Here is a 25,101-nt window from a genome sequence, read left to right as displayed (position 1 = left end):
GTGATTGTTCATCGTATATCGTGTAATCAGAAATCATTTCAAAATTTAAAATTAAATATAAATAATACCTAACGAAAACTGACCGCACGATGCACGATAAACAGTCACGACCACGGGATTCCCATAATCCTCAAGAAAAGAATCCGGCGATGATCCTTTTCCATATTACTACAGTGTTGTTTATGTGTTAAAATATAAAAAATATGTATTAATTTATCTCCAATTCTTGCCTGTATAAGTTTATTTTACGCTATCGGTCTCAAGTTTGGATAAAGAAAGGGAAAGACGTCAGTTAGTTGACAGTTGACATTCTATTTTTCACATCGAATTCCTATGTTTTAATTTATCTCCGCATGTCATGTATCACTGGCAACACCAACGTAACGGCGTACCCGTGCTATAGTTGTTACGAGATAATCGGCACCAAAATCACATGAGCCTTATATGTCTACCTCTCAAAAGGAAGAAGAATTTTCATGGCTATATACCGTTATATAAAGGTAGGCAAAAGTCCAGTTGAACTGTTTGAAGTGGTCGATTCAAACCAGTCCGATCAATTTGATATGTTTGAACGAAAAAATTGAAAGTCAACCTTCAGATCATGTCTAAATTTTAAGTTTAGTGAGTTATTCAATCCGATCTAATCTTCAATACCAAATACGACGCAAAGGTATTTGAATGTCGAAGTTCTCGACACCCAACAAAGGGTTTTTTGCTTGTGTTCAATGAATCTCATGACTTCGCAAAACCGATTTGTAATAACTAAATATAAATATATAAAGCTATTATTGACACTCTAAAAGAGTCGTCAAACCGATAATATCTCTATATAATATTCTACAGTGGGTTCTCTCATACACCGCTTACGTTTTTTCATCAGTAGTCTTTTTTGACCTTATTCTCCCGCCTCCCATGGCTTGCATTTTTCATTTCACTGTTTTCAACTTTTTGACACACGATAGAATAATTTACAATAAACTATGGGAGGAGGATTCGAACACGGACCTCGGGTGCAAGGACGGATGTTCTTAACCAACTGAGTTACAAGCCGCTTGACACTGTTCCCACTTCTTTCTTTTCTTATTTTCTATCTTAATTTTGTAACTTGCTACTTTCTCTTCCGTTTTTTGCTATTGAAACAAAAGGTCACATTCCAGCATCCTCCATTTACCTCAACCATGAAGCTTAATTTCAAGGCTTGTAACTTGTGGAGTGGAAGCTAAGATACTTCCATCAGCGAAACAAGATTGATTTCACCTGCAGTGCATGCCGTGCGAAGCGAAGAACTGGAAATCGGGGTGATTGACCTGGAGCCGGCTAAGCCAACTGTCTGCGGCCTGCATCAGGGAACTTGCCAGTTGACACTCCGTCACTCCACTTTGTGTCCACAGGGATCCTTTTAACTTGTAGGATGCCAGTCCAAAAACAGGTAAGGAAATCCTTGGGACACCATCCATCTCACTGGGATAGATCATCACTGGAGCCGGGCTATTTACAGTACCTGCACACAACAAGAAACAAAAAATCTTACGACATCAACTGGCAAGACAAAAGAAACGACACGGTAGATTGAATCATTTGCCTAAGAAAAGTTATAATAGTGTTTCACATTATCGTTTTAGGATCTATTGTTGTCGCTAAACATAAACCAATGAATGAACATAGAAGAGCTAACTCCCGCCATTAAATCTCTATGATCAAAATCCTCGTAGGCGTCATAATGGTGAAAGATGTAAACTTATCCAGAATCCTTCCCCTTCGTGCACGTCGCCACTTCTCTCTATCTCCTTCTCCCTCCCTCCCCTTCCTTTGTGCAAGCAGATAGTGCCAAACTCAAGTAGCCAGAACACTCCTTCACCACCTAAGTTTGTGCGTGTTGCTCTTAGGAAACAACTAAGGATAAAGATTATAGACGCCCGAGACTAAGCATAGAAAGGAAAACCTCGTATCATATAAAAATGCTGGAAAAAAAAAATACCACAATACCAATTAGTAAAAAGTCATTGTTACCTGTCATGGGTGTTGAAAGTGAATGATATGTCAAAAAGCAAGCATCTAAATCTTTCAATGTTGGACCCGTAGGTATTCGATATATGGGATACCTACAAAATCAACCAGATAATATGAATCTTGGTCCGTACAAGAATATTTATAATAATACACATCATATTTTTCTTACCAAGCGACTGACATCCAACTTCCTGGCAGTAAGTCACAGCTTCTTAATGTCTTTAAACCAGGGTACTGGTGTGCAAGACCTGATATCTGTTAACAATCACAATAATTAATCAGAAAAAAGGCAGCTAATGCAGAGCAAAGACCACAAAGTACCGAAATCTACTGCAGTAAGAAAATAAACTAGCCTTGTCAGCCAATGGTTCACGGCCATATGGAGCATCCTGCTCAAGAAACTCAAAAAGCAGGACACCTCGAGAATTCCCAGCTTCTCCATCATCACTAGAAAAGCCTTCTTGTAATACAGGGTGTTCACCATGTATGGACAAACTGCCCATTCTAGTAGATATGTCCCTGCTTAGATGGTGAAGAATCCCCTGCTCCTTTGCAACCTTTATGTGTTTCTCAAATTCATAATCACTGCTTGCATCACTACTCGAATCTAAATAGTTGTCGACATCATTGTCCTCACCCACCTGCCTAACCAAAAGGGAAACATAAAAATGTAAGTCACATGCCATGATGCCAATTAACCTTATAACACACTAGAATCTCTATTATCAACAATCGCACAGTGCTACATATGACAAAAGTTCACGACAAGGAACACATAAGAAAATGGACAGACAAGAAGAAGGGCTTTGCATGTGAAAGGAAGACTGGCAAAAACTTGAAGACTTGTGTATTATGTAGAAATGAAACTGAACATATCAAGACATAATTTTACTAGCACTGAATCATTATCTATCACAGTGTGGAACCAAAACTTTACAAAACAAATTGATCAACTAAGCACTGAAGATATGAATGTACAAAGTGATAAATTTCCCATCAGAAACCATTTGACGGTGACCTCCACGTCTACGTAGATAGTACTAGCTTATCGAAGAGAAATATTGCAATCAGCATATACATTGTATGATTACATTCCCTGAAAACCAATAGTACTAGTCATGGATTCCCGCAATAGATCATTATACATATTCCTGTAATTTAACCAACATTGTGAACATAACATCATTTACAAACTATTTCATGTAACTGATAATCGTTGTAAACAAACATATAACAAAGAAAGATTACAGATTCACATAACTCTGGTGTTCTAAGTGTATGAAACTATGAATCCAACAGAAAGCTTTATTACCTTGACTTTGCATTTGACTTCACTGAAGATTCCCCATATAATTGGATACCAGATAAATATGGAACATAGTATTGAATAACAGAATCACTATTGTTAAGGACCAATGGTACTCCTGCCCCATATGCACTCCACTCCCTGAAGGATTCCCATAGATCATTCAGTGTGAAGTAAGGCTCAAACTCAACATCACAAGTCCTCCGCCCCCTCATTGTCGTCTGCACCAAAACAAAAACCACAATGTTCAAAGTTAACACTTTCCAGAGGATTTCCCAAGTCATTAACGCCTCGTTCAAATCGCAAAACAATGTAAACCAAAAGTAATAGAACTCTGGCATTATTCTTATATTGGTTTTGCACCTAAAGATGGAATTTCTCATGTCAGTTTCGAGCTTCAGAAAAAATTGTACTAGTTATTTTCTCAAGTCTTGAGTTGCAAAACTCCAACATCGAAAAGTCTAGTTTTCTACACTTTCTCCTGCATTTTCTCAGCAGCAAAGGCAGTCTGAGTAACAATAACATAAACATGGTCAACACGTTTTCTTAAGCCTATTATTTTCTCAAATATAAGATTACCCAATAACAGAAACTCAGTTTTCTTCACATTTTTGACAATTTTTTGAGCATCCAAAACAAAGCTAAACAGATAAACATAGAGAAATGATCAACCTTCGAGAAATATTGAGCAGGAACAGAAGGAGTAGTGAACTCCAAGAGCCTCTCCAGATTACTAGTCGGTGTCAGAACCCGCTCGAAAGAGGGCTTTTCCGATGAATTCTGATGCTCTTTGGGGCTCTCATTGGGATCGTTCTTGCTGGCTCTCCGAGCTTGCTTATGCTGATTGTTGTATCTCTTCCTTGCTTTCACAGGAATGTAAAACCTGTCCTCCCCACGAACATTCCCGAACTGCAACCCACTTCCCAACATTTCCCGCAGCTCAAAAATTAAACTTTCTCGCCTCCGTTTGATTGCTGAGAAAACGGAGGAAGATGGAAAGGAAAAGCCGAAACTTTCCGATATGTTCTACTTTTTTACGAAAAACCCAACTCGACCGAGACGAAAACAAATGAAAAGAAGGTGGTGTTGATTCTTTAGCTTATCAAAAGTCCCAATTTAGTACCAGAAAAGGAATGTATAAGATGCTGCGATTTATAAAAGGAAAGCGATCGTTTTCCTGCGGTTTCTCGGTAACCAAACACAGCAGAGAAAACCCAAATTCTATCTTCAAAATCCCAAACTTAAAAAATGGATTGTATTGCAAATTTGGAAGTGATCAGATCAAATCAGCTTCAGAAAGCCCCGAAAATTTGTATTTTTTGAAGAAAAAATCCGAAAATTGGATCGTAAAGCTTGAAATCCAGAAGTAAAAACGCCACGGATCGAAGCAATCGAACGGGTTTTGTGTGAAGGAAGAAATAAAGCGCGGAGGAAAGCACAGGGTAGAGGGGAAGCTGGAACCAGAGTGTATTATAAATGAGAGTAAACTGTCGGTTTACCCCTGAACTTTCACCACATTTTCGATTTCCCCCTGAATTTTTTTATTGGAAAATTAAGAACTCAAACTAATTTGTTTAGCCAATTTGCCCCCTACCGTTAGTTTTTCATATATTCCATCCATATTTCCGTTAAGTGAGACCATGTGCACAACATGTTAGGGTAGTTAAGTCATTTCACTCTTAAAAATGATTAAAAAACTGAAGAAAAAAAAAACAAAACTTTCCCTCTATTTTTTCCCGCTAATTCCTATCCTCGATTTTATTTTTCCCTCTCATTCCTATGCATGAGAAATGACATATGGTGTAAATTAATAATTTGACAAATGCTAATGGTGCTATTGTCTCCAAAGCAGTGCATTAATATAAGAAACTCTAGTCTTTTTTATGGACATGTTTCTTATATTAATGTACTGCTTTGGAGACAATAACACCATGAGCATTTGTCAAATTATTAATTTGTTAGAGAAAATAAAAATGGTAGTACATGCTTCAAGAAAAAGATTAACTTAGCTACTTAAGAAGACAATAACACCATATGTCATTTCTTATGCATAGGAATGAGAGGGAAAAATAAAATTGAGGATAGGAATTAGCGGGAAAAAATAGAGGGAAAATTTTTATTATTTATTTTCAGTTTTTAATCATTTTTAAAAGTGAAATGACCTAACTATCCTCACATGTTGTGCACATGGTCTCACTCAACGGAAATATGGATGGAATATATGAAAAACTAACGGTAGGGGGCAAATTGGCTAAAAAAATTAGTTTGAGTCCTTAATTTTCCAATAGAAAAGTTCAGGGGGGAAATCGAAAGTGAGGTGAAAGTTCAGGGGGTAAACCGACAGTTTACCCTATAAATGAAGACGAAGATAAAAATAAAATAAAATAAAATAAATTTCTTAATTTAATTTTATAAATTATTAGCTATAATAGGAGGGTGTATTTTTGCATTTTTGCTCACCTTCCTCAAGTAGTTAGTACTCACCATTCTACTTATTATTATTAGATAAATTTAAATTTTGAGGTTCGTATTTATTCACAATACACAGATCTCAAAATTTAAATTAATATAACGATGATAAATCAGATAATGAATATCGTCATTACTTAAAGATGATGAGCAAAAATATTTCAATAATAAAAAGAAAACAAAGGGCTATTTCTGGAATAGAAATTAAGAATTGCGGTTGCTGTGTAGAAAGTTTTGAGGAGTGAAATATCTAAAATGCCCCTCTTTGTAGACCCTTATGCCAATGCAATATCTACATCATTTCAATACATTATCTACATCATCTCAATATTATCGATATCGTAAGTGGTCATTTACAACATTGATGAAAATGAGTTGAACTCTTACATGATGACATGAGTTTAAACTCCATCGATGATTAATTTAACAAAAATTTATTTTTTGAAAAAAAAAAAGAAGAATATATTGTCGATATCGTAACAATATTTTTACTACAATATTGTTATATTACGCTTGCTGTATAAACATGGGTAATTTAGACATTTTCGATCCTTTTATTCCTATCTTTCATGTCATTCGTATCATTCTTTCTATTTGAGCAACCTAAGTTTAAAATTATTCTATTATGGCCAATTTCCTTAATTATTTTGTAGGGGTGATAAATGAAATAATAAAAAAATTTGGGGAGGAAAATACGTGCTGTGAAGTAGTTGCTGAATTGTGATTGTTGGGTTTGTTGTGGGCTGGGATTTTTATATTGACACGTGCGTGGCACGAGGGGCGGGAGTGGGTGAGAGCTACCACTCTACTAACACTCCAAATGATTTTTTTGGTCTAATTATTAACGAATTTCTTCGTTATTGTAGTGACCAACTTTAAGGGAGAAGTTCTTGTGTCTATTCGTCGCATACAATAACACAAATAACGGAATTTAGAAGGATCCTATCAATTTGTGTATATGATCTTATGAATAATTTGATCTGAATACGTAATTTCTTAGCAACAATTGAAGATGAGTTTCTAACTTTCTATGTACGAGTTTCTAATTTTCTATGCATTTACAATATTTAGGTGGCTAGCCACCGCTCTAATAAATATCTAGACGTTTGAAAAATAAGAAAGAGCATCTTGGCTTTCCTAGACTCCAGCCTATCCCACCTAGACCTGCATAGGCGCCCTTCCAGCCTGTCTAGACACCTGCCCAACCCGCCTAGATAGTTTAGGCAAGCTGGTTAATTTTGTGACTTTTTTTGCTGTATTTGTTTTCATTTAAGAAAATGACTTAAGTTGCGATTCTCGCTTAGATAAAAATTATAATTTCTATTTTACATTTTTTTTTGTCCAATCAATTATAAGAGACTTGTTGCATACTTGGAGAAATACTCATTATATGCTTGTTCCCTATGTTTTTAATATTTTATAGTACTTTATAATTTATATACGATTCTATTTTTTTAAGGGAGTTTTAACGAAAAGCCCACGGTACTGTTCACTTTAACGAAAAACCACATTTTTACACTAAAAAGTCAAATCTGGTACTATTCACTTTACCCTTTATTTTGTCCTTATCATTAAAACTCAAAGTTTTCAAGCCATTTTCATTAGTTTTCTTTTTTTTTTAATTTATGTATTCCAAGATAATTATGTATTTTTTAAAGTATAAGTAAGTACTTAGTTTTTTTTTTTTTTTAACAAATGATATTATATACACTATGGGAATGGGTGGGCTTAGCCTCACAATGGGCTAGTAATAAGGAGGCAGATTGTTTGCCCTCCTGTTTGGGTGCCCTTCCCATCCGCTCATATTTTGTACTGTCACGGTTAAGCCACGTCAACATTTTATATTAATTTTTTATAGAGATAATAAGACAAAAAATAATAAGAATATAAAATGTTAACGTGACTTAACCGTGACCGCACAAATAAGAGGGGATGGGAAGGGCAGCCAAAAAGAAGGGTAGACAATCTGCCTCATAGTAATAATGTGGTTCAAATTCATATTTGCCGAGAATCGAACATAAAACCTCTCACTTACAAGTAAAGATGAATATCACTAGACCGTAGTATTAAGTGACAAAATAAATAAACACTTAGTTATATGTTATATAATAAAATGAAAAAAAAGGCGTATGCCTTCTGCTCGACTAGCGCCCTTTAGAACATATTAGTATATTCATATGAATTTTTTAGTAAAAAATTTGAATATTTTAAAAACTGACCCTTTTAATATTGATTGAAAATAATACTAAGTAACTACTATTGCGGCGGTTACAAGTTGCCAATCAAACTTAATTGATTTTCCTATAAAGTAATACTTTATATAAAAGTTTTATGCTTACTTTGGGTATGAGAATAAGTCCCTCCTCATCTAGGGCTTGAAATCTCCTCCCATTTAAACAATACATATTTTCAATTCTTGGTCAACATTTTCTGTACCATTCAATTTTCCAATGGTTGAATTGGACTGAGAATATTGAATCAAATCTATATAAATATAAATTTTTAAGTTTTGGTTTTGGATTTGATGGGTATGGATTGATATTTAATTATTCAAACAGCGTATCTAGTTCTCTTAGTGGAAATTAAAATGTATGATGATGATTTCCTTTAGACCCAAAATAAAATATTGAGCTGGCAAACAAGACCGTCAAGTATATAGTATATTATGGTGCACCTGCTTTTGTACCTTGGACTTTGACATATTTATAAATTATAATATAGTAGTTTCATTGTCAAACTTTGATTTACAAATTTTAGGTGTGAGTTTGTTTGTTTTTGTTTTTTTTTATTTATCTGTCACAAAAATCATATTTATATGTGATCTTAGGTTAAGTTTGGTTTATAATGCATGGATTCTCATGTAGTCTGCATTTTAATGTGTGTCCATGTCGAATGGTGTTGGTTGAGTTTGGTTACATATTTATATTTGATCTTAGGTTAAGTTTGGTTCACAAACGCAAATTATGATGTTGCTATTTCGTTTGTTTAATGCCAAAGTATAATTGTTTATAATAGTTTTAAATTTCCATGTTGTTTTCAGAAAAAAATGAGAAAAATTAAAATGTAGCTTTAGGTTAGAGAAACTTCTCCATCATGCACTAAACCGAAAATATTTATGGGAAAATTTGAAATAGGTCCAATTGTAGAACCATGTCAAAAGAAAAAAAAATACACACACATTTTGGGTTAGGTTTAATTGAAAGGGTTGTGCTATCCACACATCATTTTTTACCTCCCACACGTCTCTCTCAATTTTTGGTCATCGGATCTAATGAATTGAAGAAGATCAAATGACAAAAATTATAAAAAATATGTAGGAGGTAAAAATGAATGTGTGTGAATAATATCATCCTAACTGAAATTGTTGAAAATATAATTAAAGTGCATGACTTATTCTTCAAAGTATTTTTACCGATACAACAAGGAAATAGAAAGTTATTGATGAATATAGTTGAGAGGGAGCTTTATTACATAGAAGGACCGCAATCATGATAGTTCAATCCCAATAATGTACTGTCATGTAGAGAAAAATTTATGCATGTCAATCTTTATATATTAAGCCAAGGGTCCAATGAATAATATTTTTTGGTGTCACAAGCTTCACAAAAAATAAATAGACAAAATAATGCATCAAATGTGGCAGAAGTATTTACGTCATTTTAACATTGTTTTTTAATAATTAAATTTTTTTGTACAATTTTTTTTAAATAATTAGCAGCTCACAATAGGCTGGTAATAATGTGATTCAATCATTTACTCATTAAATATTATTTTCTCTATTTTTAAACACATTCAAAACATCTTAAGAGACATGCAATGCAAGTTATAAAAAAGATCTTTCGCACGCGGATAATAATGTGATTAAATTAGTTGTCAAATGATTGTTTTTTTTTTGAATAAATGATATTATCTACACTAATGGGGAGGGGTTGAGATTAGCTTTACAATGAGCTAGTAATAATGTAATTCAAACAACTGTTTATTAATTATTATTTTCTCTATTCTTAATATAAATTCAATAGAGACCGATTTTATTATGTGGATTCAGCTGCTTTAATTGGTTTATGAGGGGTTTTTTCTAGCACGATCTAAGATTGTTCATTACTTCAAATATTTGACTTTCCTTTTGTCAAATTACGCATATAAATACATTTAAAATGTATAAATAACGTGTAACACGTCGTGATTCAAAAAATATCTTATACACAAGAGTGAACATATGCATGAAAACTAATGTATTATTAGACCGAAATACTATGCAATCGTCAAATCGTTCTATGCAATTAAATATTTAGTGTAAGCTGTTGGTAGGAGGTGATACACCTCGATCCTAGAATCAAGGCGTGGTGGACCCCGATCCTAGAATCAAGGCGTGGTGGCCGTCACGTCTTGATTCTAGGATCAGGGTGTGTCAGGAGGTCCTGATATGTGGGTCTTCCTATGTTGTTACTCTTGTCCATTTAATTGGTTCTAGTTTATATCTCCCATGCACGACACAATTCTTTATTTGTGTACCGATTAACTTAATTGCACGCCAACTTTCTTGCTGGGAATTCAATATGCCTTAAACAATATGCCTTAAACAAATTGACCAAAAAAAAAATATGCCTTAAACAACCGCATGCATGCACGTCTGGTAACATGTTGACATACAATTGGTGGTGCGCCCATATGAATTTAGATCCTGTTCGGACCTCTCTATCTGAAGTCAAAAGAGCAGGAAATTTAAACTGTTTAAGAGAGAAAAAAGAGATTCGGGGCCTTGATTTGTGTGAGGTGAGTCAGCAGAATGAGTTATTAGGGACAGTTGAAGTTCAATTTGAATGATCTGAATTTCTTGGTTTTTAGACTTCAGATAGTGAGATTCAGAAATGACATTTGTTCCGCCATACCAAGTATCAGAATTCCTTTTCTTACGTCGAAATTTTTTCAAGGGCTAAGAATGAAAGTAAGGCAGGCACATAGGAGGGAGAGAGATCTAAGTCCCCCTTCAATAACCAAACCATCCAATTAAAGTGATTTTCCAAATCAAACCTACCACCACTCCAAGGTCAAGAGAGCATCTCCACCGGGAGATCTCTTTATCTCTTTTCCTTCATTTTTTTTTTCTCTTCTCTTAACACCTTGAAACTCATTTCACTCTCATTTTACCCCTTTAGGCGTCCATTCCGTTAAATTAGCTATGTCTCTGTTGATTTGATCATCAATGTTGTGAATTTTTACCAACGCAAATTTTATCAACGCTATTTAAATATACATAAGAAAAATAAATATTGTATATATGTATCACTATTTTTTTCAATATTTAATCATTAATTTGATGTCAATCAAATTCAAAACTTACTAGTCTTTGATGCGACACAATACCAACAAGTTCCTAGACGATCGGCCACGTATGTATTGCTATCTATGATGAAATGTAAGCAAATCAATTTGATGTTTTAAGATTGTGAATCAATTCATAATCCAACTCATTCAAATGGAGTTCCTTGGTTCCCAAAAAAAAATGCAAAATATGTGCAATATATTATCCCAATCAAATGAAGATGGGGACTAATTTAACGTGGTAGAGAGTTAGCAATGTGGTTGAGTGAGTCCCATATGACAACGAGGTCCACACATGGACAGAACTCGGGAAATTTTGACAAATAGCCAGTTTTAGAGGCAAAAATTGATTTTTAGCCAAATTTTCTATTTTTTTTTTATAATTTTAACTAAAAACTCGAGTAAAAAGTCTTAATTACCCTTACTGCTAATTCTCTCCATTGGGTTTCTAGCACTGCGGAAAAACCAACCAACGTGTAGAATATATATCTTATGTTACCCTGTAGTTTGAAACTTGGAGGCATATGTTGAATCGCCACCGCCACCGCCACCATCAACCATTCATTGGCTCCAATCCTTAGCCATCAAAGCACTCACCTCTGACACATCATCATTCTACCACAGTTTGGTCTCACCTATGTGCCGTTAGCATCATCTAGTAGTAGTATTCACGCTACTAGGTATCTTCGTTTCCTTGTTATATCTAGATTCTGGGTATATCACGCCATCCACCAGCTTACCAATTTTGTTTAGTAGATTGACCAAATACTTACCTTGCCTCTTGGCTATTTCTTGATATGAAACGTAAATATGCACCTCCCTTGGGTTTCTAGCACTGCGGAATGGTCCAATAAAAGATGAGAAAAGGGTTGTTGCCTAGCTAGGACAAATGCTTGTTGTCCGACTATCACTATAACATCCCACATCGTTCAGGGAAGTGGATCATGTAAACCTTATATGTATATTCTCATCTCTATCTAATATGAGGCATTTTGAGAGCTCACTGGCTTCGGGTTCCATCGGAACTCCGAAGTTAAGCAAGTTCGCGCGAGAGCAATCCCATGATGGATGATCCACTGGGAATTTCTTGTGTGAATTTCCAGAAACAAAGCCGTGAGGGCGTGGTCGAGGCCCAAAGTGGACAATATCGTGCTACGGTGGAGTCGAGCCCTGGATGTGGTAGGGGCTCGGGTCGGGATGTGACAATTTGGTATCAGAGCCAATCCCTACTCGAAAGTGTGCCAACAAGGATGTCGGGCCCCTAAAGGGAGGTGGATTGTAAGATCCCACATCGCTCTGGGTGAGGATCATGTAAGCCTTATATGTATATTCCTATCTCTACTTAGCACGAGGCCTTTTGGGAGCTCATTGGTTTCGGGTTCCATCGGAACTCCGAAGTTAAGCGAGTTCGCACAAGAGCAATCCCATGATGGGTGACCCATTGGGAAGTTCTCGTGTGAGTTCCCAGAAACAAAACCGTGAAGGCGTGGTCCGGGTCTAAAGCGGATAATATCGTGCTACGACGGAGTCGAGCTCGGGATGTGGTGAGGGCCTAGGTCGGGATGTGACAATCACAATAATTGTAGCAGCTCAAGATTGTGAGAAAGGAGAGAGGAAGAGAAGATGGAGAGGATTAGTATTAGAGTAATGCTAGAGAGACTAAATTTGTAAACTAAATAATATGGAAATTGGTGATTGAATTATTACTTAATCGTTGATAAACATGTTCATTTGTTATTGGTGACACCTCATTTGATTTGTTAATTTAGTCTCCATTGCATTACTCTTAGTATTATTTAGGGTAATTAAGATTTTTTTTCTGAGTTTTTGGTTAGAATTATAAGAAGTTAGAAAAGTTTGGTTAAAATTCAATTTATGCCTCTAAAATTGGCCACTTTCTCAAATTTCCCACATAACTTATCATTCTTATTACTCACAAAACTTTTATAACTACCCACACGATGAATGAATAAATAAGTGATTCTGTATGACAAATACGTGCTTCATTTCTAATTTTGACAAAGTGTCATTACGATGATGGTACATATGTTTATCTCATACTTGAACATTGTTGTATCATTTCCAATTACCCCATATTACTCTTGTTAGAGATTTCAATAAGTAATACACACACACACTTGATACTGTTTATTTTTAACGAAAAACCATATTTTTACTTTTTTCTGGTACTATTCACTATACATTTATTTGTTATTTTTTATTAAAACTAAAGTTTTTTTTTTAACTTTTCGTTAGTTTTCCTTATATATATATATATGTATGTATGTATTTATTAATATATAATATTTATGAATATATAATATATGGATATATCATATATATGACCTGGTGCTGCTGCGATCCGCAGCATGTGTGCGGCAGCATGTGTTAGAAAGGTTGGATTTAATTCAACCTTGTGCCATTTGGTTGAACTGCAACTTTTGGTTAAAAGATATGATATTTACTTAAATTATACGAGTATAATTAAAAGATGTAATTAGTCATATTTATTTTCTGAAAAATTCAAAATTGAAGACAGGTTTTTTGGATCAACATTATTAAGAAGAATTATATATCTTAACTAAAATGAAAGGACTCGATGACTGGATGCTCTAATGTCTATAAATACCTATTGTGGCATAATGTTTCACATGCAATTTTTAGAAATTTGTTTATACATTCCTTGCTATCTTCTCTCTCCATCACATTCATTCAATTTCTATCTAGTTATTTCTGAAGGGAATATAATTCGGTTTTACTAAATATTTCATACTTTGTTGTATCCTGAAAGTGATTTGCCAAAAACCCTTTAGCAAATTTATTCGAGTGGGGCAAATAATACTTTAGGAAAGGGATTCCAGTCATACCTCAAAGTCATCATTCAAATTATTCTCTATACTTCTACATTTACTCTAACAACTCTCATTCTTGAAAATATAAGCAAACATGCCCTATTGAAATGTAGTTCACTGTGTAATGGAACTCACCACTACCAATAAAAATATCTGATAGTCCCTCAACTTCTTTGTTCCAAATCAATTTCTAGACTTTTAATAAAGATAAAGTCACTTTAGTCATAAAAGTTGACATAATGATACATGACCATTTTTTGGACGATATTCCAATAAGCCATCTACCCTAAACCAAAATGCCCTCCATCTTCTCTCCACCTCCAGACACGAGTATTCCACTTGAATCTTCAACATTCTCTCTTTTTCTTTGTTTGGTAAGGCAGTATTTTAGGCTATTCTAAATTACAGGATGAGTTTACGGAATAAAGATTTGTATTTGGGTGGGCAGCATGCTAATTTGCTCAACAAACCTAACCCACGTTTGCGAAACTTGATATTCCATGCAATGTCCTTCCCTTTTTATGATTGTCAATTGCTGTATGTTCAGCTTGTAAAATAATCATTTTCCATGAAAATTTTACCAGTTTTTCCCAGAGTCCTTGATTTTGTTTTCTTGTTCAATGCGTGAGCTTAGAGAAACATCAAATTAATTAAGAAAGTACAGGGAATTATCTAAAAATTATGTTCTTAAAACTGCGCGAAGTACAACCTAAACCAACAGCAAAATCCGCCAGCAACTACGACCTAATCTTACCAAAAATACCCGTCTGGTCTATCCCCAAGTGCGTGCCTTTGGCCTTCGAAGAACGATGACGAGGAGGATCTTGAACTGCAATGAGTGCTGCAACTAAACCAGCATTTCTCGCTAGTCGCTATGCTGGGCTTAGTGAACTCTTGCTTATCCCTTTCGTCTCTACTAATTTGTCCAATTCGTCGGGACCTGCTACCATGGCTCCCAAAGAAAATTTGGATTCGGATCCTTGGTGTTTTTCCATCTCTCTCCATCTTCACAAGAGTATTGATGACCGTCCCAAGGGATCGATGCACTTCTATGGTGTACTTGGGTTGGAAACTTGTCTCCGAAGCCAACCATGTAGCTCAGCTTCATTGGATTCTCTCCTAGAATGTAATTGACCTGAAAAAAAAATTTGCATAAATAAGGAAAAACATTAAGACTCGTGTTCCTATGCAGGTACAAGACTAAGCTTGTAGATTCGATTTAACTAATAATATGTAACACTTGCCTGAGTCATCGAGAAATTGCGCAACATATCGACGGAAAAGCCAAAATTGCTGCAACTCCCACCAGAACTGCGCAGAAGATCAAGGTAGTCGCTGTACAATTTACTAAGAAAGGATGCTGTTGCAGCATATTCAAGAGGTGCCCGCACACCATAAGTAGGCCTTTGGAGGAGCAATCTACCTGCATTTTAGGAATTTTGAGGTATTTCAATTTGAACTACTCATAAATGGAACAATATAGCTGCATGCATTGTAATATACTCAGATATATATACCTGGTGTTATCTGAGAGGAAAGATAAGAACACATGAGGGTGTCATTGATGTCTGATGACGCGTCCAAAGTAGATTCATACGGGAATCCAAGATCACGAAAATATCAGAGATGCGTGAGCAGACCTACAAGATGTAACGTACCAACTAGTTCAAAACTTATTCAAGTTCATAAATTCGAGAGTGAATGTTGCGGTAAAATTACTGCATTGGCAGTGAGCTTGTTGTTCCATTAGAAAATCCCTTTATTGGCACTTGTTTCATTAGCCACTGCGTACTTAAATTCTTTTGTAGCATAATCTAGATATGATCAATTATATCCGGTAGCGAAAAATAACCATGTTCCTCCCCAAACCAGTTCATCTTGGAAACCAGACGAGTTGTTGAAATTCCTAGATTCTCCTCCACAAGCATCAACGTCGGTGTATGCTGCTTGCCTAGCAGGGTCCAGTTTAGTAATGCACTCTCGTAAAGCTTCTTGGCTGCTGTGCCTAATTCTTCTGAGTATAATTTTCTTTAAGGACTAATGAAGAAGCTGATAATGTTGAGAACTCAGCCGCACACTATGTAAGACATATTCTGAAATCACAACAACAAGACATTAGGATCATGAACAAATCAAATCACTATAAAATAGACATGAACTAAATATATTGAACCTATCTGTAGAATACGAAAGACATGGCTCTTCCAGACGACAAAAGATGAGTTCACAAGGTTGCCTTCTCCTTCCAATACTCCAAAATATCCCTCTACTATATGAATAGGTTTTAGTATTATGAGGAATTCAACATATGGAAGCAGGGACTTAACCTAGTATTTATACCATTGGGGTTCCTTATTAGCCGGCCTATTAACAGCTACGAAAATCAACCTAAAACATAAGGCCTGATACCATTTCAACAGATAAGGCTGCAATAATTTCCCCTGCTAAATCAGAAGCCATGCTGTCGCAGATCGAAACAGATCTGTCGTAATCCATGTCTTCAGGCCTTTGCTATGTCATTAGGAACCTTGGCATCAATGTTTCCACTTCCAATCTAAATTGGAAAAAAAGGAAAATGGAACATTGTCACTAAAACGGAGAAACAAGATTGTGGTGCAAACAATAAAAACTACAAATAAAACGGTCATCGAATAGGATTTAAAACCTTCACGAAGGTTTGCCTGAGAATACAATATGAACTCTGAAGTTGTGTTTGGAGGACCAAAGAGTTTGAGCAAATAATCACTGCCCCATTTGATTATGTCCTTGACATGATCAAGCTGATCACCATTATCATCATACTTTTCGTGGTATTCGATCACGGTCCAGTTCAACAGGGTTACGATATAAGCTGTACGTAGCTAGGGAAGCTGAACTTTATGTTGTTGCCAGAATCATAGAAACAGCCCTCAAGATTCGCCAGTTTTCTGCTCATATTCCCATCATGCAATCCTGAACTGGCGCGAAATTTTACAGGACTGTTATTAGGGTAAACCCCAGCTGATCATATAAGAAAATTTTCAGCAAGTTAGATAAAAAAAAAGTAACATGCAAACTATTTATAATCAAATGCATGATGTGTTGAATTAGTGGCCAAGTGGCCAACTTTTGATTAAATAAAAGAAAAGAAAAGGTGGACAACATCATTGTGTCCCTTCCTTGTTTTGGAGAGAAAAAAAGACACCTTGTTTAAAGTCCTTTTTTTTTCTTTGGCCCATGTGGAAAGCCACGGGAATGGCTAGGTTATGAATTAGGGTAGCTGCTGCCCTTTTGTTAAAGTGAGCAGAAAAGTAGAGGGTTTTTTAATGAGAAGCAATTGCTGCTTTTGATTAAGGGTTGTAAGGCAGCCATAGAGCAGAAAAACGTAGCATAAAATAGAGAGCAAAACAGAGGTGCTGCAACCCCATTTTGAAGAGAAGAAAGAAAGGTGATTTTCTTTCTTTGTTGGTACTCACTCAATCAAAGTTGTATTTGTATATTAGCTTTTAGCTTTGTATAGAGAGGAAATTATTCACTAAATTTCCCTCTCTATTTGTTTCTTTGGTGAGTGAGAGTTATTGGGTGTATTGGGGTTTTGGGTTGTGAGCTTGCCAACACTTTGTAAACTCTCATTTGGTTGATAGTGGATTATTGGGTGAGCTCCTACTGCTCCGATGATGTACTCCAGTTACACTGACTGTTGAGGAACCTCGTTAAAATCTTGGTGTCTTTTATATTTTGTTCTTGCATTCCATTTGATATATTTCCTGTGGGTTAGTTTGAGTTGGTTCCAACGGGTTTGGTGCTATCCTAGCACAACGATTGGTGTCAGAGCACTGGTTGCTCTTGGGTACTGTCTAGTTGCCAAATATGTCAGACGGGCAAGATGAGAATCCTTTTGGAAGCAGCTCCGGGTTTGCAAGAACTACGGTGCAAAATGCAAAGTTCGAAGTGGAAAAATTTGATGGCACAAACAACTTCGGGATGTGGCAATGTGAGGTCAAAAATGTGTTGGCTCAACAAGATCTACTTGCCGCTTTGGGAGAGAAGCCGGAAGCTATGTCGAAGCCGGAATGGGAGAAATTAAATTTGTGGGCTTGCTCTTCAATTCGGTTGTGCCTTGCAAAAACTCAGAAGTATTTTGTGATGCAGGAGACAGTAGCAAGTGTGTTGTGGCAAAAATTGGAAGACAAGTATATGATGAAGAGTGCAGAGAACCAGCTACACTTGAAGAAAAAATTCTACCGCTTCCAATACAAAGAAGGTACAAAAATGGATCCGCCCAAGAACGACCAGTCCTGTGGTGGTACGGAAGGCGCAGACTCCGCGAACGTCCCGCGCCCCCTTAGACACCTTGATATTTTTAATAAGTTGATTGCCGACTTGTTAAATTTAGATGAGGATATTAAGGATGAAGATAAGGCCTTAATATTGTTGAATTCCTTACCAGACTCTTATGAGCATTTTGTTACCACTATTATGCATGGTAAAGAAAATGTGAAATTTGAAGATGTGTCAAATGCCTTGATGAATTATGAAATGAGGCATAGAGATAAAAATCATGATAGTACCTCTGAAGCTTTATTTGTTAGAGGTAGATCATCTGAGAGGAGGTCCTCTTCTAGTAGGAAAAAATCACACTCTCGACCTAGAGGAAACTCTAAAGGAAGAAAAATCTTGGAAAATGATGAATGTGCCTTTTGTCATAATAAGGTCAATTGGAAGAAAGATTGTCCTAAGTTGAAGACCAAAGGAAAAGAAAGTTCTGAAGCCAATGTTGCTAAGGTTGAAACATATTTTTTTTATTTTGCTTTAACCACTTCCTCATCATTTGATTGTGCTACTAAGTGGGTGTTGGATACAGGTTGTACTCATCATATGACTCCTCACAAGGATTGGTTTTCAAGCTTGAAAGAGTTTGATGGTGGTGTTGTGTTCATGGGAGATGACAATCCTTGCACAACAAAAGGGATTGGTACAGTTCGTTTGAAGTTGCATGATGGAATGGTTAAAGAGTTGACAGGTGTTCGGTATGTACCGATTTTGAAGAAAAATCTTATTTCTTTGGGCACTTTAGAAGCCAAGGGCTTCAGGTTTCATTCAGATAGGCATACATTGAAAGTTACTTATGGTGCACTTGTTGTGATGAAAGCTTCTCGATGTGGTCATTTGTATCTATTACAGGGAAGCACCGTGACAAGTGAAGCGTCTGTAGTCTCAGAAAATATGGGCATATCTGATTCAAATACTACTAGACTGTGGCATATGAGATTAGGCCATGCTGGTGAGAAAGCTCTACAAGGGCTTGTGAAAAAAGGTCTTTTAAAGGGTGCCACGACTTGTAAGCTTGATTTCTGTGAGCATTGTGTCTTGGGAAAGCAAACTAGAGTGAAGTTTGGTACTGCAATACATCAGACGAATGGCATTCTTGATTATGTGCATTCAGATGTTTGGGGTCCTACAAAGACTCCCTATTTGAGTGGTAGACATTGGTTCGTGACCTTTGTTGATGATTATTCAAGAAGGTCTTAGGTCTACACTATGAAGCACAAAAGTGAGGTATTGAGTATTTTCTTGAGTTGGAAGAAAATTGTTGAGAACTAGACTGAGAGAAAGATTAAGATTTTGAGATCGGATAATGGTGGTGAATACACATCCGACCCTTTCTTTAAAGTTTGCAAAGAGGAAGGGATTGTGAGACATTTTAGTGTCCGGGGAACTCCACAACAAAATGGAGTTGCAGAAAGATTGAATCGAACCTTGCTTGAGAAGGTTAGATGCATGTTGTCTCAGTCGGGTTTAAGCAAGTCGTTTTGGGCAGAGGTAGTTAATTAGAGCAACTCCAGCGGATGCTGGTTGCTCGGGCGACAGGGGAGGAGAAAGGGCCTGAGGGCCGGTGGGAGCAGCTCCAGCGGGGAAGGGCCCGAGTGAGGGTGGGAGCCCGAGCGAAGGGGGGGTGGGGAGTCGACGGGCCTGTGGCCCGAGGGCTTTGCAATATTTTATGTTTTTGTGTAAGAGAGAGAGAGATAGTGTGTGTGTTTTTTGTGTTAGAGAGAGAGAGAGAATTTTTTATTATTTAAACAAACAAAAAAAACTATTATTTTAATTGCTTATTGCCATGGGGGAGGGTTCCAAGGGTGGAGATGTAAATGGCAATTACTGTTCATTAATGGTAGTTACTATTCATTTAAGGCAGTTACTGTTTAATAGGGTGGATTGAATAGTGGATTGCCAGGGGGAAGGGCTCCATGGGTGGAATTGCTCTTATGCATGTCACATCATCAACCGGTTACCCTCAGCTGCTGTTCAGGGTAAGACACCAATGGAGGTATGGACTGGAAAACCTTCTTCTGATTATGACTATATCCGTATTTTTGGTTCACCTGCTTATTTTCATGTGACTGAAAATAAACTTGATCCTAGAGCCAAAAAGGCTATCTTTCTTGGTTTTAGTAATGGTGTCAAAGGTTACAGGTTGTGGTGCCCAGAGATGAAAAAACTTGTAATCAGCAGAGATGTGACATTTGATGAAAAAAGTATGTACAAAGGCTCTGAGAAGAATGTGAAAGATGTCCAACAGGTGGAGCTTGAGAAAGTTGCTTCTGGTACTCAAATCCTATTTCCGCTAATGTTGAAGCCATTACAAGTGAAGAAGTTGAAGACCATGAGGATGTTGAAGAAGTTGAACTTGAAGATTCTATTCAAGTTGAAGAAGAAGTTTCACCTCAAGAGTCTATTGCCAAGAATAGAGGAAAGAGACAAATTACCAAGCCAGCTCGGTATAGTGACTATGTTGCTTTTGCTCTTCCTATTATCATTGATGATATTCCATCCAATTTCGAGAAAGCCATTGAGAGTGAGGAGAATGAGAGGTGGTGCAATGCCATGGGTGATGATATGAATTCTCTCTTGAAGAACAAGACTTGGGAATTAGCTAAATTGTCTAAGGGCAAGAAAGCTATCGGTTACAAGTGGGTGTTTGCCAAGAAGGAAGATACTGATGAGAAAAGCAATGTGAGATTCAAAGCAAGATTAGTTGCTAAAGGGTATGCACAAAAGGAGGGCATTAACTACAATGAAATATTTTCTCCGATTGTGAAGCACTCCTCAATTTGCATTATGTTAGCTCTTGTTGCACCGTATGATCTTGAGCTTGTGCAACTTGATGTGAAGACGGCTTTCTTACATGGTGACTTGAATGAAGAGATTTATATGTGTCAACCGGATGGGTATAAAGTGAAAGGGAAGGAGAATTTGTTTTGCAAATTGAAGAAATCACTTTATGGCTTGAAGCAATCTCCAAGGCAATGGTATTTGAGGTTTGATAAATTTATGAGAGGCCAAAATTATTCTAGAAGTCAATATTATCATTGTGTGTACTTCAAGAAGTTGCAAGATGGGTCTTTCATTTATTTGTTGATATATGTTGATGATATGTTGATTGCCTCAAAGAATGTTGAAGAGATTGAGAAATTGAAGAAACAAATGAAGAACGAGTTTGAGATGAAGGATCTTGGTGAAGCGAAGAATATCATTAGCATGGAGATCACTAGAGATAGAAAAAAGGGTTTGGTCGGTTTGAATCAAAGACAATACCTTGAGAAGTTGATTCGGAAGTTTGGAGTTCATGATTCAACCAAATCGGTTAGTACCCCTTTGGCTCATCATTTTAAATTGAGTTCACTACAATGTCCTAAAACTGATAAAGAGAAGCTGCAAATGAAAAATATACCATATGAAAATTTGGTTGGTAGTTTGATGTATGCAATGGTATGCTCTAGACCGGATATTGCTCATGCAGTTGGCATGGTGAGTCGATATATGCATAATCCAGGTAAAGAGCATTGGCAAGCAGCTAAGTGGATATTGAGGTATCTCCATGGTACTCGAGACGTTGGTTTATGCTTTGAGAGAGATGACTCTTGTATTGGTCATTTTGCAGTTGGTTATATTGATTCAGATTATGCAGGTGATCTGGATGGAAGAAAGTCTACTACAGGCTATGTGTTTACTATGGCTAAAGGGCCAGTTTGTTGGAGGTCCATTTTGCAGTCGTCTGTTGCCTTGTCTACTACAGAGGCTGAATATATGGCAGTTGCTGAAGCTATAAAGGAGGCCATTTGGATACATGGGCTGATTAGAGATTTGAGGGTTGATCAGAAGCAGGTAGAGGTACATTGTGATAGTCAGAGTGCCATTTATTTGGCTAAGTATCAGGTTCATCATACGATGACCAAGCACATAGATGTGCGTTATCACTTTGTTCGTGAAATTGTTGGTAAAAGGGAAATCATTCTCCAGAAAATTCCAACTAAAGACAACTCCGCTGATATGTTGACTAAGGTTGTTGGTGTAGCCAAGTTTGTTCACTGTTTGAACTTGGCTCACATTTTGCCTATATAAAGAAGGCATTGAGGAGTAGGAGTTTTGGAGCATTTGGCTCAGCATGAGTTGTTCTCTTGCTAGTGTTTGGGAGTAATTTTTGAGTTGATTGTGTTGGTTGGCTTATCATGGAGTTTTCAGAACTTGGCCAAGGTGGAGATTGTTGAATTAGTGGCCAAGTGGCCAACTTTTGATTAAATAAAAGAAAAGAAAAGGTGGATAACATCATTGTGTCCCTTCCTTGTTTTGGGGAGAAAAAAAGGCACCTTGTCTAAAGTCTTTTTTTTTCTTTGGCCCATGCGAAAAGTCACGGGAATGGCTAGGTTATGAATTAGGGTAGCTGCTGCCCTTTTGTAAAGTGAGCATAAAAGTATAGGGTTTTTTAATGAGAAGCAATTGCTGCTTTTGATTGAGGGTTGTAAGGCAGCCATAGAGCAGAAAAACGTAGCAGAAAATAGAGAGCAAAACAGAGGTGTTGCAGCCCCATTTTGAAGAGAAGAAAGAAAGGTGATTTTCTTTCTTTGTTGGTACTCACTCAATCAAAGTTGTATTTGTGTATTAGCTTTGAGCTTTGTATAAAGAGGAAATTATTCACTAAATTTCCCTCTCTATTTGTTTCTTTGGTGAGTAAGAGTTATTGGGTGCATTGGGGTTTTGGGTTGTGAGTTTGCCAACACTTTGTAAACTCCCATTTGGTTGATAGTGGATTATTGGGTGAGCTCCTACTGCTCCGATGACGTACTCCAGTTACACTGACTGTTGAGGAACCTCGTTAAAATCTTGGTGTCTTTTATATTTTGTTCTTGCATTCCATTTGATATATTTCCTGTGAGTTAGTTTGAGTTGGTTCCAACGGGTTTGGTGCTATCCTAGCACAACATGATGGTAGAAACATGTTACACTTTTGCGCATCGAAGAACGCTAGAGCTTGGTTCAATGCAAGAGTATGATTCTTTGAAGGGTGGCGATGATTGTTTTGAAGAGCGTTAGGCAAAATTGTTACCAGTAAGATTAGAGCTAGGACAAGAAAACGAATGGATGCAGAACTGTAAAGACAACGTTTGAAGTAGTTTTTATCGGTGATAACGAGATTGAATTCGTAGGGACTTGGAGTACTGAGAAAGGATTGAGTCATTGGCTGTGGAAGACTGAGGAATTAGGTTAAAGTCAATTTCTATGGAGTTCCAACGACTCGCCGAGGGAAGCAAATGGCGGGCCTCAGAGACTGTATGGATAAACCTCACAGGTTCCATGTCTGTTGCAGAAGTTTGTTTGCGAACCTAGAGAAGATGGCATTGTTTGTGAAGAGATGAGAAAATGGCAAGTGATAAAAAGAAAAAAAAAGAGTTTTGATCATCAAATGTGTATAGAAACTAAAATCAATTATAAAATTAATTTTTGGTCTAAGATTAATTTTTGGTAGTTATTCACAATGAAATAGTTTCGTTGTAAAACAGAAGCATGAGTTGGCTAATAAAGCAAAAAACAAATCGATGCTATCAAAGGAAATATATTAAGGAAAATACCTTTTTATGCCTGCCAAAATTTGCCTATGAGAATATGCGTATTTTGTCTTTTCAATATTAGGCTGGCAATTCAGTTTTCGATTAAAGTAAATTTCATAGAAAGAGAAAACTATTATAAGGTAAGGAAAACTTTAAAAGAGAGTTCAAAATAACCAAACAAAAGCCCAACTTCATAACAGAAAAATACAATAAAATAGGCCCAAATTGAGCAGCCCATAGCAGTGAACAAATGAAATTGTTGATTTTTTCTACTAAACAATTAAAAATTAAAATTTTCTACTATTTACATAAAAATACATGATGTACCATCTGTATTTCCGTCACAATTAAAAATTTCTTCCAGGAATGGGACAATATAGATACGAAAGTGGTAAAGCCCATTGGGCATTTTGAATGAAAAAAAGGGCCCACTAGTGTGATTGCTGTTGTATAGCTATTGTTTTTCGATCAACAGCTACTGATGCAACGCACATGCTGCTTATTATATTTTTTTTTATCTGTTATCTAAGGTCCAAACTCATTATGAGTTTATTTATTTTTTTATCGTTAAAAATCAACAATTTCAATTGAAGAGTCCTCAAATAGATGCTCTTAACAGTACAAATTATTGTTTAGTAGAAAAAATGAGTGTTGCTTGACCAAATAATCATGCACTATTATGTAATGACTATTTAACTAAATGGTCTATGAGATTGACACTTTACTTTGGTCTCAGAGATTTAACTAAAGACCAAAACGACAAAAATACTCTCAATTTTGTTGAATCCTTTTGACACATTGTTCATTAAATTGAGGATATTTTTGTTTTTTTTTGTCCTTATTTAATAGAGATTTTTTCACAGAATGACCAAAATAATTAACAGGGACAAACTTATAAATTAGTTCTATCTATTTCAAAATCTAAAGTACCAAATTGAAGAGTTATGTCAGTTTTAAAAACTATTTTAGCTAAAATGCCTTGTGTAATTGTTTAACAACGTTGTTATCACAAACAAACCATTCACAGTCAAAATCTAGGGGCGCTATTCTCTATCAAAATCTGTGGGCAATTGGGCATCTTTTCTAACTCAAGTAGCCACTTAACATGTCTACCCTCCTAAGAATGTACTAGTAGACGTGTGGCCTCCAGTCAGCATAAGTTGGATTAAATATACAGAAGACGTGTGGCCTCCACGTTCTTAAGATTATTTTTATGAGACCATCACTTTAATAAATATTTTCTGTACTACTTTTTTATTTTTGGAAGTAATAT

General features: G+C 36.3%; 2 protein-coding genes and 1 pseudogene across 6 annotated transcripts; 1 reads left to right on the top strand and 2 right to left on the bottom strand.

The window, feature by feature from the left end:
* Positions 1–739: 739 nt before the first annotated feature.
* Positions 740–4,803, bottom strand: LOC103420371 (uncharacterized). 5 transcript variants are annotated; one of them, XR_011582275.1, is made up of 7 exons: positions 3,989–4,788; positions 3,323–3,537; positions 2,364–2,655; positions 2,180–2,265; positions 2,011–2,102; positions 1,610–1,922; positions 740–1,501 (listed from the first exon to the last, which is right to left on the bottom strand). XR_011582275.1 is itself a non-coding variant. In XM_008358434.4 (6 exons), exons 1-6 carry the CDS (start codon positions 4,244–4,246, stop codon positions 1,254–1,256), a joined length of 1,191 nt encoding a protein of 396 aa, XP_008356656.1. In that variant the 5' UTR covers positions 4,247–4,803; the 3' UTR covers positions 740–1,253. The 5 variants fall into 5 exon arrangements, 3 of the variants coding, with proteins under 3 accessions (XP_008356656.1, XP_008356657.2, XP_028959906.1); XR_003774183.2 differs by having other exon boundaries at positions 1,007–1,501; positions 1,610–1,861; XM_008358434.4 differs by lacking the exon at positions 1,610–1,922 and having other exon boundaries at positions 3,989–4,803.
* Positions 4,804–14,565: 9,762 nt separating this feature from the next.
* Positions 14,566–15,579, bottom strand: LOC139197143 (endoglucanase 10-like; annotated as a pseudogene).
* Positions 15,580–18,945: 3,366 nt separating this feature from the next.
* LOC139196949 (uncharacterized mitochondrial protein AtMg00300-like) lies at positions 18,946–19,473 on the top strand. The gene has a single exon (XM_070823313.1). It carries the CDS (start codon positions 18,946–18,948, stop codon positions 19,471–19,473), a length of 528 nt encoding a protein of 175 aa, XP_070679414.1.
* Positions 19,474–25,101: the final 5,628 nt, after the last annotated feature.

This window comes from Malus domestica, chromosome 06 (assembly GCF_042453785.1).
Source record: "Malus domestica chromosome 06, GDT2T_hap1".
Taxonomy (NCBI): Eukaryota; Viridiplantae; Streptophyta; class Magnoliopsida; order Rosales; family Rosaceae; genus Malus; species Malus domestica.
The sequence above is the reverse complement of the archived record's forward strand: the minus strand, read 5'-3'. Positions and strand labels throughout refer to the sequence as shown.

Bases quoted from the DNA above. Each gene is read 5' to 3' on its own strand.
- LOC103420371 (XM_008358434.4), bottom strand. From the start codon at position 4,246: ATGTTGGGAAGTGGGTTGCAGTTCGGGAATGTTCGTGGGGAGGACAGG. The intron at 3,538-3,988 runs GTTGATCATTTC...GTTTTGGTGCAG, and splicing joins CTGCTCAATATTTCTCGAAG to ACGACAATGAGGGGGCGGAG. The intron at 1,502-2,010 runs GTAACAATGACT...TGTTGTGTGCAG, and splicing joins ACTTTCAACACCCATGACAG to GTACTGTAAATAGCCCGGCT.
- LOC139196949 (XM_070823313.1), top strand. From the start codon at position 18,946: ATGGTTAAAGAGTTGACAGGTGTTCGGTATGTACCGATTTTGAAGAAA.